General features: G+C 39.7%; 1 protein-coding gene across 5 annotated transcripts in view; it reads right to left on the bottom strand.

The window, feature by feature from the left end:
- Window positions 1-842: 842 nt before the first annotated feature.
- Window positions 843-14237, bottom strand: part of RFWD3 (ring finger and WD repeat domain 3) — a 40086-nt gene continuing 26691 nt past the window's right edge. For 4 of the 5 annotated variants that reach the window (XM_036441022.2, XM_045582682.1, XM_045582683.1 and 1 more), the window contains exons 8-13: window positions 13454-13673; window positions 9834-9984; window positions 8348-8524; window positions 6366-6580; window positions 4440-4651; window positions 843-3038 (exon numbers count right to left, since the gene is read on the bottom strand). In XM_036441022.2, coding sequence (XP_036296915.1) covers window positions 2895-3038; window positions 4440-4651; window positions 6366-6580; window positions 8348-8524; window positions 9834-9984; window positions 13454-13673 — 1119 coding nt within the window. In that variant the 3' untranslated portion in view covers window positions 843-2894. Of the gene's footprint in view, window positions 3039-3386; window positions 3938-4330; window positions 4652-6365; window positions 6581-8347; window positions 8525-9833; window positions 9985-13453; window positions 13674-14237 lie in introns of those variants that run through there. The other variant, XM_045582684.1, reaches the window with a different exon arrangement.

Raw genomic sequence — 14237 nt, 5'->3', positions numbered from 1 at the left:
GGGATATGCCCGCAACCAAGGTACATGCCCTTGACTGGAATCGAACCCGGGACCTTTCAGTCCCCAAGCCGACGCTCTATCCATTGAGCCAAACCAGTCCCGGCGACATGATTGTTATTGAATAATTGAGTAAATTCTTGATACTGTAGGATTCACAGTTTGTCTGGTTTATGTTGACAACTACTGTACTACTGTACCTATACAGGTAATAAATTTCCTTATTTTCATTTAACAATAAATCTTCATGGAAAAATAAGATATCCCCTGAAAATAAGACCTAGCGCATGTTTGGGAGCAAAAATTAATATATATAAGACACTGTCTTATTTTGGAGGAAACAGGGTATTAGTAACAGTAGAATAGAAATGCTAGCTAAAGCTTCAACTAGGCTCATCAATTTAAGTAATACGTTTACTTCAGATCCAGGGTAACTGTGTAACTCAGACCTTGTACTGCATGAAATGGAGAAATCTACCAGGCTGGATCATAGCCTTCTCCCAAGAGGCAATCATGTTCCTGCCTCTGACAGTTAGATACAAAAGACACCAGGAACTGTTACAGCAAATTCTTTATTTTCACATTAACATTAAAATAGAAAACACAAACATTAAAACATATTAACAGAGATCTCATTGCTCTGTTTGAAAGCAGGTCCAAGGATATATAAAACAAGATGTTTTGAGTTTACTTAACTCCAAATCCTCAAATGGGAAAACAACCTGAGAGACAGGAATGAAGAAACATGGCAGGGCCTGGTGCTATACAGGACATCAGAGCCTGGATCTACAAATGCAATCGTCTGCCAAATGCGGGGGTGCAGGGAGGCTAAAGGTGAGGGGTTCTTCCTTTGGAGAAATCAGTCACATGAATTTGTTTCTAAAACATACAAATTTATTGAAGGAATCCAAAGACTAGCAAGAGGTGAGATTCACCCAACCACCCTAGTAGTAAGTCCCTTGGTTCCTATGCTTAGGCCAATCAATCAGCATCCCTTCAGTGTATCTCAGGGCTAGTCAAATCCTAACCCTGTCCAAGACAAAAGGCAGACAGGGCCTGACCACCTGCATCCCTCTCTGTGACAGTCTACTGAAACTAGATACGTTCTGCTTTTTAATTCAAATCTCAATCTGCCCCCGAAGCTTTAGGCCTGGGCAATCAAATCATCAACAGATCAAAAGGAATATATCCTCTGAGGAAAGGGGGCTCTTTCCCAGATCCTGGAAACTGGCTTTTTTTTTTTTTTTTTTTTTTTTTTTAAATAAACAGGAAGATGCCATTTTTAAAAGGCACAAGTAGAACTTGGAACTCTGGGGAAATCTGCAATAACCCCTTCCTGGTGAGAAATGCTGGAAAAGACTCAGGAGTTGACAGGTCAGAACTATTTTGAAATATTAACGTTTTTACAACAATTATTTTAAGAAAAATCACACTCCTGAGCCCTCTACTGGAGAAAAGCCCTCAAATGTAGACAATCCAGAGTTAAAATGAATAACTATTTCCCTCACACTTACAAAAGTTTAGGAATGGAGGCAAATCAAAGAAACCTGGGCCCTGGCCAGTGTAGCTCAGTGGGTTGGGTGTCATCCTGTGCATGGAAGAATTGCAGGTTCCATTGCTGGTCATAACAGATAGCCAAGGTGTGGCTCAATCCCCAGAAAGGGGGGGGGGGGGGCCCTGCAGGAGGCAGCTGATCAATGTTTCACTCTTACATAGATGTTTCTCTCTCTCTCAACCAATAAAAATGTTTAATATATACATATACATACATATATGTATATATATGAATGAATGAAACTTGGATTTAGACATTTTCACATGGGAAAGGATTTATATGAGAATTCTAAACATGCTCAATAACTGCCTCTCACTCCGAAGGGGTAGCTTTATTCAGATGGGAATTTTCAGAACTGAAGTGACAGGCCCTTCTCCCATTTTCAGCAGCAGTCTGAGCAACTTCTCTTTTGTAAGTCTCTTTTGCAAAGTTAGCCCATTGCTCCTAATATGATACTAAGAGATTTAAGAGCTTTAACATATTGCTTGCTCATCTTTCCCTAATAAGGGAAAAGGAATGGTCTTCAAAGCAATGGCTTATATAAAACTATCCCTGAGATTTTAGGCTGGCTACAAAAATGTCTTCCCCACTGCTCAAACAACTGGCCTCTTTCCTTGGCTCCCACAATACAATGAGCTTAATGCCTTCAGCATTAGGAAAGTTGTCAATAACTCATTAAAGCTGCTTCCATCATAGGCTTGCCCATATTCTAGCAACTGCACAACTGGAACTTAACTGTGGCTGCCACAAAGTAGACCAGATGTGCTTTACCACACACTTCTATGGGGATTGAGACCGAGATACTAAAATGGTAGCCCACACGGTCAGAAATAGATAAAATCCTACACAAGGTTCTAGAATGCCCTCTTGTGTTCAACTGAAAAATTCAGCAACCACTTGCATCCAACCTGCCTCAAATGGTTAGTTCCTTTAGGGACATAAGCATTCCCAAACCAAATAGCCCATGTGACAAGACCACTCAAACAGGGCCTAGAAGATGGTTGGTGCACAATCATATCCTAAATGACTGCTGGGAAGATACTCTCTGTGGTCCAGCAAACAGTCTGAATGAAAGTTATCGTTTCTCCACAAAGATTCATGAAGACTTTTAATCCAAGAAATGGTCAATTTAGACAGTAACAGTCACTTACGCTTTTGATGGACATAATACACAATCTGTAATTTTAGTGACCTGGAGTCTTAGAATCATACTAAACCAAAGGAATCATGTTCCCAAAAGTTCTAGGCCAGACAATAAGCAGGGATCTTACTCAAGGCTAGATGCTAGCAAACAATGTTGACATTAACCAGTGGCAATGCCTTGTAAGTTTTAAGACCATGGTTACTCCCACTTATAGATTTGAACCATCTTCTCTGTTAAGGTAGCCACGTGGCTGCTATGATTCACCTCAAATGGACAGATGTCCAAGACAGGCTGATCAGTCGCCAGACCCTGCAGCAAGGAGCCACTGCTAGCATCCCATACCTAAAGGAGACAAATAAAGACAAAAGGTAAAAAGTCATTCCATTAAGCTAGGGGACTTTCTTTCTCATCAACTTTGAAAGAGATGCAGAGAGCACTGCCTGGGTAGCAAAGCCCCTACCCCTCATCAGGTTGCAATCAGCACATTGACATGATTCAGTATGATCACCTACTATAATCAGCAATTAGTTTATCTGTGAGCAAATCTGAAAATCAAGCCTTGTTAGCATTCATCTCTTGAGTACATGCGTTGGGCAGTCTTCTAGGAATAGTAGGGACAATATGACAAAATCCTTGTTCCTGTCTTCATGGAACCTATCATCTTCTAATTGGTACTTTCTTTCTCTTTTACTGTGAAATTTTTTATTGTGAAATAAAAAATTTAAAGTATTAAAACCCATACACAGCTGATTAAGCTTTTACTACATCTGCTTTATCGATCCTTTTTTCCCCCTTTTTCTTTTCTGATTTAATGTCCTTTTAACTTTAAATTCTTAGGTAAAGCTTGGATTCAAGTTCAAAAACATCTCATAGCAGGCACCCCCTGCTTCATATTGCTTTACATCAAGAAGGACATTATCTGGTAAGCTCATCTACCTAAATTGATTGTTATGTTTAGGTGGTAATAGGCTGACTCCTCCCCCTATTGTGAAATTTCCCACCAACCTCTCATCTATTGATGAAGCTGATGCCTGAATCTTTATTTTATAGAGGTTTCAGCAGTGTTGTTTTCTTTTTATTAAGATTCAAAGTACAGCCCATGGAACACTTTAGCTGATGTAAAAAGAATGAAGTGAATCTACAGATAATGAAATGAAAAGAGAGCCAAGATAGGAAGTTAAATGGGAAAAGAGAATAACCATAGAAAGCAGTAGTAAAGTGTGACTTAAAAGAAAAATAAACTGCTGAAACCGGTTTGGCTCAGTGGATAGGGCGTCGGTCTGTGGATTGAAAAGTCCCAGGTCTGATTCCGGTCAAGGGCATGTACATTGGTTGCAGGCACATCCCCGGTGGGGGGTGTGCAGGAGGCAGCTGGTCGATGTTTCTCTCTCATCGATGTTTCTGGCTCTCTATCCCTCTCCCTTCCTCTCTGTAAAAAAATCAATAATGCCGAAACTAGTTTGGCTCAGTGGATAGAGCGTCGGCCTGCGGCCTGCGGGATTGTGGGCACAATCCCGGTGGGGGGTGCACAGGAGGCGGCTGATCAATGTTTCTCTCTCATGGATGTTTCTGACCCTCTATCCCTCTCTCTTCCTCTCTGTAAAAAATCAATAAAATATATATTAAAAAATAAACTAAGCAAACATACGTACTCACTCACATATGTGCAGAGGAATATAATCATGAAGGAGAACTTTGGCTTTTTGCTTTATGTATTTCTCGATAAAAATACAAAAGGCTCACCAGGGCAGAATACGACGCTTCATCCCCAATACACACTAGGATGCTGCCACTCTTCTCTGGGTTTTGGAAAAGAGCACTTTTGGTCAGTAGTTTGCAAGTGCGTCCCCCAAGGAATGTCTGTACAGGATGGCAAGAGCAGACTGGCTCTCCAGCGTCATCCAGCTTGTAGGACATCTCCATCAGAACACTGCGCAAAGTGTTGTGATTTTTATCTACGGGATAGAAAAATGTATTGCTCCATGAAGATGGTCCAAATAAATTAACCAAGCACCTCAGCTACAACATGGTTGAGTGAAAAAGCCTCATTTTTATTAAACCATCAAGCATAGCTAACAAAGCAAATATAGTAACAAGCCCTATGTGGGTTTATCAGTGGTTAGTGCTCTGGCCAGTGGACTGAAGGGTTGCATTCTGGTCAAGGGCACTTACTTTGGTTGCAGGTTCGATCACTGGCCCTGGTGGGGGCACATGTGGGAGGCAACCAATTGATGTGTTACTCTCACATTGATGTTTCTGTCCCTCTCCTTCTCCCTCTCCCTTCCACTCTCTCTAAAATTCAATGTGGAAAAAAAAATCTTCTGGTGAGGATTAATAACAAAAAAAACAACCAAAAACACACACACAGAGAAACACAGAAATAGTCGTTCTTAAAAAGAACACATAGTAATAACAAATATAATACAGCACAAATGAAATTCAGAACCCTAGCCTAGGATGAAGCAATGGACTATCAGCCGAAACCGGTTTGGCTCAGTGGATAGAGCGTTGGCCTGAGGACTCAAGGATCCCAGGTTCTATTCCGGTCAAGGGCATGTACCTTGGTTAAGGTACATCCCTTGTAGTGGGTGTGCAAAAGGCAGCTGATCAATGATTCTTTCTCTCTCATCGATGTTTCTAACTCTCTATCCCTCTCTCTTTCTCTCTGTAATAAATCAATAAAATATATTTAAAAAAGGAAAAAAAGAATGGAATATCTATCCTTTTTAGTACAATCACTGTATCCTGCAGACCTCTGCTTGGATTTTTAATCTTCCTTAACAGTTCTGACCACATTTTTCTTCCCTTTCTCCAGTGAGGACTCAGCCCCAGAACTGAACATTTTTATAAATGTGTTACTATAGAAGGGGAAACATATATCTACGGCACTGCTGGGAGGCAAATGAAAACTAGAGAACAAAACAGGCCCCAAGTTTTCTTGGAGACAGAGACCTATGAGATACTAAGAACAAAAAGGGTCAGAAGACTCTGCTGAAGCAACTCTACAGCTCCAACGAAACTGTAAATGATTACATAGCCACTAATAGCAGAAGTATAGCACTTTAATGACTATCTCTGATGAAACATCTGCCTAACCATCAGTACAGCTCATCAAGATATAGATTCATATTTTCAGGCTAAAAAGAACCTATGAATTTAAACAGAGTTGGTTGTCAGAGGTTCCAACTTGGTTCTGGAGGCAGTGAGTTCAGTTAGGTAGGCCCATACAACAATGGTTGTCCTTCTATTTTCACTTAACTTTGTTGGCCCCAAATAAGGAACAGCTAAGGCCCTAGTCAGAGCCCTACATGGCTGCCTTCACTGGGGCCTTTCTGTTAAGTGGAGTGTGGAGCAAGCAGAAGACATAAAACTGATCTGAGAGTGGCTCAATGGCCTCAAAAGCAGGCCTCCTCATCCCATTACTGTTTAAGTCGTAGGGATTCTGAAAGTGGCTAATTTACTTCTAGGAAGTACCTAGCAGAATCTGTCCTAGTTCACACAGTGAGGAGCAGGAAGGCAGGCTCCACGCAGAAACCTGAAGCTATCATTCTCACTGTGGTAGTAATAGCTGTCAGTCTGTGAGGGACTTACCAATACTACTGACGGGTAGGGAAAACTCTCCTCCCAAACAAATCACAGGAGGTCCCATGAGGGCATCCTAACACTCACCAGGCCTGTAGGTCACAAGACAGTGTCGGGTGCTGCTTTCTGTCTGAAAGTCTATGCAGCCCCCTGGCTCTATGGGCAGCACATGAGGCTGATGAGAAGAGCCCGTTTTTCGCTCCCAGAAGGTAGCATTCTCCAAGGTTCCAGCCAACACTCCACCATATGGAAATACAGCCGAGGCAGCTTTGGGTATATATGACAGGGACACCAGAGGGCATCTGAAGGAAAAAAAAGGAAACCATGCCTCACATTCTAATACTTGGACTATTCCAGACCCCATTATCAGGAGCCCTCCCTTGAGCACATTTCTATCTCTATAAAAGAGATTAAAAACATCTGAGTCACTATCTGACATCTGATAAAAATGACCAACCCACTCTGTAGAAATAAAAGGCCATCCATATAATATTCTACATCAATTACAGAAGACACCACATGCTCTAAAATTCAGGGGTCCTCAAACTTTTTAAAGTGGGGGCCAGATCACGGTCCCTCAGAGAGCTGGAGGGCCGGACTATATGAACTACTAATTCCTACTGTAACACCTCAGCTGCGCTCACTGCCCAAAAAACCTGGCGGGCCGGATCAGACTCCTCTGCGGGCCGCATGTGGCCTGCGGGCCGTAGTTTGAAGACCCCTGCTCTAAATGCAATGAAAACAAATGGACAAATAAAATAAATAGTACAAGATCACAATTACAAGAAAAGAGTTAGCCACATACATAAAGAAAAATTAGAAAACACAGCTTATATATCTAAATAAAATAAAGCTTCCAAGTTGTAGTTGACAGACCTCTCGATAAAATATAGCTTAAAGCAAGTAATTTCAATTTAAACAATTATTTCTTTATAGATTTTCTAAATCTCTTTTTGCAAGCATATATCCAGGACTATGTAAAAAATTGTCTCAGAAATATTAGCCTATAGACTATGTCTTTATAAACTTGTTTCTGTTTAAGTTGCCAAAACGATCACTTTGCCTGCCTTATTTCATTTGTCATAATGAAGCTAGCCAAAGCAAACTCAAACAGAAATAAACAATATTTACAAATATTTCCTTGCCATTTGTTGTATTTTATTATCTATCCTATGTGGTCCTCTACATCAATGGCAGTTACCTCGTTTGCCTAGGGTTGACATTTGTGTAAGTTGACATTTGTGTAAGTTTGATTATTTAATACATTCTCCCACCCAAACTATTTGAATTTCCAATTTCCTCTAAGGAATGCCCAGATAATACCTTCTATTTCAAAAATATTTTTTGGGGGGAGGGGAGGGGATAGGGGAAACATGTGTTCCTCTTAAACTGTAATGAAGTAAGAGTAAATTATCTTCAGGCCCACATACCACATCACTGAAGCATGATTCTACCCCATCCAAATGAAAAGAAGACCCCAGTGTTGAACCTAGGTTTCAGTAAATAATTATTACTATAGTGCTATCATTATATTTAGATCATGTTGCCCTCTTTTAATATATATTCAAATTGGAAATGGAAATTCCTTCTTAAGACACTTCTCATTTGGCCCAGGTCATAAACACATCTCTGTTTGAAAACTTTGTGTGTCCAGGATTATTATGCCCAAATGGTACTCAACACATTCTGAAAAGCCACCGTCATGCTGATGGCCACCACCCTCAGAACGCCCAACTCTGTAATTGGATTATAAATGATTAAGTCATAGTAATATGGTATCCTTAGACCAAATTGGTTGAATTGTGCATTAGGGAAGTTTTAAATCACTTTTTATTGAGCTACCTTTTACTATTTTCTTTGTGTGTTAGACATGTGGCTGTAAAAGCAAGTGTTTGCTAACCATATTTTATAGATGAAGAATACAACAGGATAAGATGAGATCACTCATATGTAGAGGACCTGTGTGTTGAACATAAATCTGACTTCATTTTGCCATGTTAGATAAAGAGAGAATTAATACAATAACTGTCTAAGAGAAGGATGCTACCTACAAGTGAATGGCTTCCTACCTGGCTTTTTGAGGTACTAATTCCTGGACATAACAACTCGTGTTTCGAAGATCATATACCAGAACTGAACCGTTGACCAGTCCAGCGTAGATATAATTGTTTTCATCAAGACACCAGCAGCAGCTCCAGACAGCACGCCCAGCATTATAAGTCTGGACCACAGTATTTGTCTCCAGGCTGTGAAGTTATAAGAGACTTTTACAACTACGCATTAATATAACTAAAGATGTAAAGATCATCATCTCAATGCTGATCATTTAATACATTCTCCCACCCAAACTATTTGAATTTCCAATTTCCTCTAAGGAATGCCCAGATAACACCTTCTATTTCAAAATATTTTTTGGGGGGGGGAGGGGAGGGGGGAAGGGATAGGGGAAACATGTGTTCCTCTTAAACTGTAATGAAGTTTAAAGGGACACAGACAAGTACATTCCCATCTTATTTCCATTACCTTCTCCATAATTACCTATTACACAGGCGATCATATACCATGTTGAAAATATAAAAATATATTATAATTCAATCATCTAGAGAGAATCATTTATAACAATTTGGTATTTAACCCCTCTTCATACCAATTTTATAACACTACTAGAAAAAACAACACAGCACATACATATGCAAAACATAACAATACATTTGAGTTTTGGAGCAAAATTAAGCAGAAGCATTTTTGAAAAGCTCTATCTTGATGTTCTTCAGATTTAGGTGCAGAAATTAAACAGGAAGCCAACTATCAGATATTTAATAAGAACTAATTTCTAAAAGATAAAGGCACAGATCATTTTCAGATTTGGTTCACAGCACTCACAAAGCATGTAAAAGATAAAATGCAGTAACTGAGCCTAGCCTGTGCTGCTCAGTGGTTGAGCAATAATACATGAACCAGGAGGTCACAGTTCAATTCCCAGTCAGGGATCATGCCAAGGTTGTGGCCTCGATCCCCAGTAGGGGGTATGCAGAAGGCAGCCGATTAATGATTCTCATCATTGATATTTCTGTTTCTCATCCCCTTCCTTCCATTCTGAAATAAAAAAAGTAAAATGCAGTAACTGAGGGTTATCAATTAGATAAGTCATCATGGCACCCAAGGAGAGTGAGCTCCCAGTATTCCTGTTAGGCAAAATGATCCAGCAATAAGCAGTCTTAAGCTGGTTAGATAACTCAATGGTGTCAGGTATTAAGGCTGCCTCCATATTGTCATTTCATCATCTCAAGGATGTTACTCTTATCTGCATGGCTTAAAATGTATTTTGTAACATTTAAAGAAATGGAACTTTACACATATTGTTTTGAAATATGCTGTGTCATCTTTTAAAAGCAATACAGTTTGAATTAAATAAACCTAGCTCAGAAGACAATGTCTTAGACCAAAAAAACCCCCCCAAAAATCTAAGCTAAGGTCATCATAACATGAATATTAATTTACATGCTATTCAACATTCAACAGCCCGGGTCCTATCTTCCTCCCCAAAGCACTCACCTGGTCAGTTTAACAGTGTTATCTAGGGAAGCAGAGAGAAGTAAGCCTTTGGACTGATTGCCAAAAGCCAGTCCTCGGATCTGCTTGCTATGCATGGCAATATACTGACTGCTTTTCATGTTGGCAGTACTGAACATCTTAACACCAAAGCCTGTCAAAGATAAGGAGAGAGTGAGATACGTCACTGATAGCTTACGGCAAAGCAAACTCTTTCCAAGTAGCTCCTTTGCCCACCTTTCTTGACATGTAAGTTCCTGGAAAAAGTTAGTTAAAAAAAAAAAAAAAAAAAAAAGAATAAAAACTTCCTGTGGTTTTAATCTATTATAAAAAATATATTCCAGTCGTGGCCGGTCCAGCTCAGTGGATAGAGCATTGGCCTGTGGACTTAAAGGCCCCAGGTTCGATTCCAGTCAAGGGTATGTACCTGGGTTGCGGGCACATCCCAGTGGGAGGTGAACAGAAGGCAGCTGATCAATGTTTTTCTCTAATTAATGTTTCTTTTTTCTCTTTTTTAAAATATATTTTATTGATTTTTTACAGACAGGAAGAGAGAGAGGGATAGAGTTAGAAACATCGATGAGAGCCGAGACTGGTTTGGCTCAGTGGATAGAGCGTCAGCCTGCAGACTGAAAGGTCCCAGGTTCGATTCCGGTCAACGGCATGTACCTTGGTTGCAGGCACATCCCCAGTAGGGGGTGTGCAAGAGGCAGCTGATCGATGATTCTCTCTCATCGATGTTTCTGACTCTCTATCCCTCTCTCTTCCTCTCTGTGAAAAATCAATAAAATATATTAAAAAAAAAAAAAAAAACATCGATGAGAGAGTCATTGATCAGCTGCCTCTTGCACACCCCCTGGGGATATGCCCGCAACCAAGGTACATGTCCTTGACCGGAATCGAAGAATCGAATCCGGGACCCTTCAGTCCACAGGCCTCCGCTCTATCCAATGAGCCAAACCAGTTTCAGCTAGAAAGTTACAAAGATAGAAGTAAGCCAGCTGGGCTGCTTAGGCTCAGTTAACAAGTTACAAGTTACAGAGACAGAAGAAAGGCCTTTGGAGCTTAGGAGAAAGGCCAAGATTACCTGCCTATGGAAGAAGAGGGGGAAGAGAAAGGTACAGGTGAGCCCTAGCCAGTTTGGCTCAGTGGATAGAGTGTTCAGCCTGAGGGTCCCAGGTTCGATTCCAGCCAAGGGCACGTGCCTGGGTTGTGGGCTCGATCCCCAATGTGCAGGAGAAAGCTGATCAATGATTCTCGCTCATCATTGATGTTTCTATCTCTCTATCCCTCTCCCTCTCCTGAAATTAATAAAGAAATATATTAAAAAAAAAAAAAGGTGTAGGCGTGTTCCCTCTATTATTATTTTAATTACACATTAACAGAATTTGGCAAAATACCCTTGAATCACACTTCAGCTTCTCTAGGGAACCAAATAGGAGAAATTTCATTAGTTTTTCCTGAAACAGAATTAGGAGAGCCAGTGAGACAAAGAGGGAAACTATGAGCTTTAAATCAACAAGGGAACATGAATACTTGCCTGGTTAATCAACAAGGGAAACAAAAAGTTAGAACCAGCATGCTATCAAAAGCAGCTAGCTGTGTAGAGTAGAACAGATATATATTAAAATAAAAAAAGGGGGATGGGGAGGACAATTAATATTTTTCTAGCTTGTAGGTAAGATTTTAATTGATGATACACCCTTTTAATTAAAAACCTGGTCCTAGCTGGTTTTGTTCAGTGGATAGACTTCCGAACTACGAACTGAAGGGTCCCGGGTTCAATTTGGGTCAAGGGCACATGCCTGGGTCCCAGGAGGCAGCCAATCCATGATTCACTCTCTCTTCCTCTCTGAAATGAATAAAAAAGATAGTTAAAAAAAAAAAAAAAAAAAAAAAAAAATATATATATATATATATATATATTTAAAAAATATAAAAATCTGGATGGAATATAGGAACACTATAAAACATCTTTTTACTTTTTCCTCAATTAAAGTCTTCTGATAGCTTCTTAACTCACAGCTAATATCAGTAAATAGAAAAATATACGATAATGTAGAAATTTCACTCCCTAACTTGTATATACTTAAATTGAGGGATATAGTTTTGATGCATTTGATGGGGAAACAGAAGATATCAGGCTGAAGCAAAGGGACCTGACAGTTGGCAGAAAGCGTATGCTGAAGACAGTAGAAACATCTACATTTAGGAATGATTTAATTTGTCATGTAAAGAGATTTGGTTTTCAACATTAAGACAACGTAAAATTAAGCTTAAAAAGCACAAACGACCCAGCTGGCATGGCTCAGTGGTTGAGCACAGACCTATGAATCAGGAGGTCATAGTTCGATTCCTGGTCAGGGAATATGCCCAGGTTGTAGGCTCAATCCCCAGTGTGGGGCATGTAGGAAGCAGCCAATCAAAGATTCTCTCTCATTTCTGATGTTTCTATCTCTCCTCCTCTCCCTTCCTCTCTGGAACAATTAAAAATGTATTTTTTAAAAAAGAACAAAAACGTGAAAATTAGTATAGTATTTTTAAAATATATATATATTTTTATTGATTTTTAAATTTTATTTATTTACTTATTTTTGCAGAGAGGAAGGGAGAGGTATAGTTTGAAACATCGATGAGAGAGAAACATTGATCAGCTACCTCCAGCACAACCCCTCTACTCGGGATATGCCCACAACATGCCCTTGACCGGAATCGAACCTGGAACCCTTCAGTCTGCAGGGTCTGAGCCAAACCAGTTAGGGCGAAATTAGGATAGTATAAATGTATTCCAAAATTCTTTTATTTGGAATTTGTAATTTCTCCCCCTAAAATAAACTTAGGTTAAGTACAATGAGTTTAAAAAAAAAAATACATTTTTTATTGGTTACAGAGAGGAAGGGGGAGAGAGAGATAGAATAATTGATTGAGCCCACAACCCAGGGAAGTGGCTTGACTGGGAATCAAACCATGATTTGATTCATAGGTTGACTCTCATTTACTGAGCCACACCAGCCAGCCAAGAATCTGTCAATTTGAATAATTTTAAAAATAAGTATTAAAATCTTGTCTAAATTTGAATTAGTCCTCAGAATAGTGTTTTTGCTTTCCCCCCTAAAATGTTTCCAATCTAAAATGCACCTATAACTTCAGTGGGATATATAGTCCTTCTTGGACTGTACAGGTAATGCACATTTCTTCTCTTACTTTATCATGGATTTTCGGTATTTCTGCTCTCTTGGTGAATTAATTTACAGGAAGTCAACAGACAAGACATTTTGCATGAGCAGGAAACTAAGAAAAGCTAATTTGGGGGGCTGAGGACAATGTTCTGGATACAAGAGCACTGGATACTCCAAAAAGAGAGAAGAGAAATAGAGTTCAATAATGTATAAGAAAACCGAGGTTCTAGACCAAGCATGTCAAATTCAAAGGCTAACACGGGTCAAATAAACAAGGTTTAAGTTTATGTGGGCTGCAAAAAAATAAAAGTTTCAATTTTCATAGAAACATAAGTTTATTTCAATAGAGACATACTGAATACAAAGGGCTGAAATAAATGAGTAGTTGTTAATGAGTATTTGTTGTAGGCCTCAAGTTTGACATGCTTGTTCTAGACTGTTCACCTGGGACAAAGGTAGCCTGAGGAGACGGTTGTGATACCACCAGACAGCTCAGAGCATCACAGTAGGTCATAATTCGGCAGTTTCCATTCTGAGACACTGTGAAGGTCTTCTGGAAAAAGTACTTGTGCTGGGGCTGTTTGCAGGGCGAGCCGCTTAGCCAAGGCCCTTTGGAGCTCAGTAAGAGCTGATCCCGATGTTCCAGAATAAGTCTTTGCAAGTCCTAAAATGAAAAAGATTTTATAAATGTGAGACTTTTTTGTTTAGTATTGTCTTATTAAAATTTTTAAGTTATTTTTATTGATGAGAGAGAAACATCAATTTGTTGTTCCACTTCTTATTCATGCACTCATTTGTTTATTCTTGTATGTGGCCTGACAAGGGATCAAACCCACAACCTTGGTGTGTTGGGATGATATTCTAAACAACTGAGCTAACCAGCCAGGGCCGTGTGTAGCTTTTTTTTATTGTTATTCCCCTCATGCAAAATTCCTTGATCTAATACAAGGAGGTGGTGGTGTTGTTATTTTTTAAAGTTTTTATTGATTTTTAGAAAGAGAGGAAAATAGAGGGATAGAGATAGAAACACTATCAATTAGCTGCCCCCTGCACGCTCCCCACTAGGAACTGAGCCCACCACCTGGCATGTGCCCTAATGTGGAATGGAACCGAGATTCTTAATTCCTGGGTCTACACTCAATCACCGAACCACACCAGCCCAGCACAAGGAGGTTTCTTATCCATTATAAGAAAATGTTAACATAAATCCTAGAGAATTGCTGTAGTT

Source organism: Pipistrellus kuhlii, unplaced genomic scaffold (genome assembly GCF_014108245.1).
Source record: "Pipistrellus kuhlii isolate mPipKuh1 unplaced genomic scaffold, mPipKuh1.p scaffold_m20_p_17, whole genome shotgun sequence".
NCBI lineage: Eukaryota > Metazoa > Chordata > Mammalia > Chiroptera > Vespertilionidae > Pipistrellus > Pipistrellus kuhlii.
Note: the sequence above shows the minus strand (reverse complement) of the source record. Positions and strands in the feature narration are given on the sequence as shown.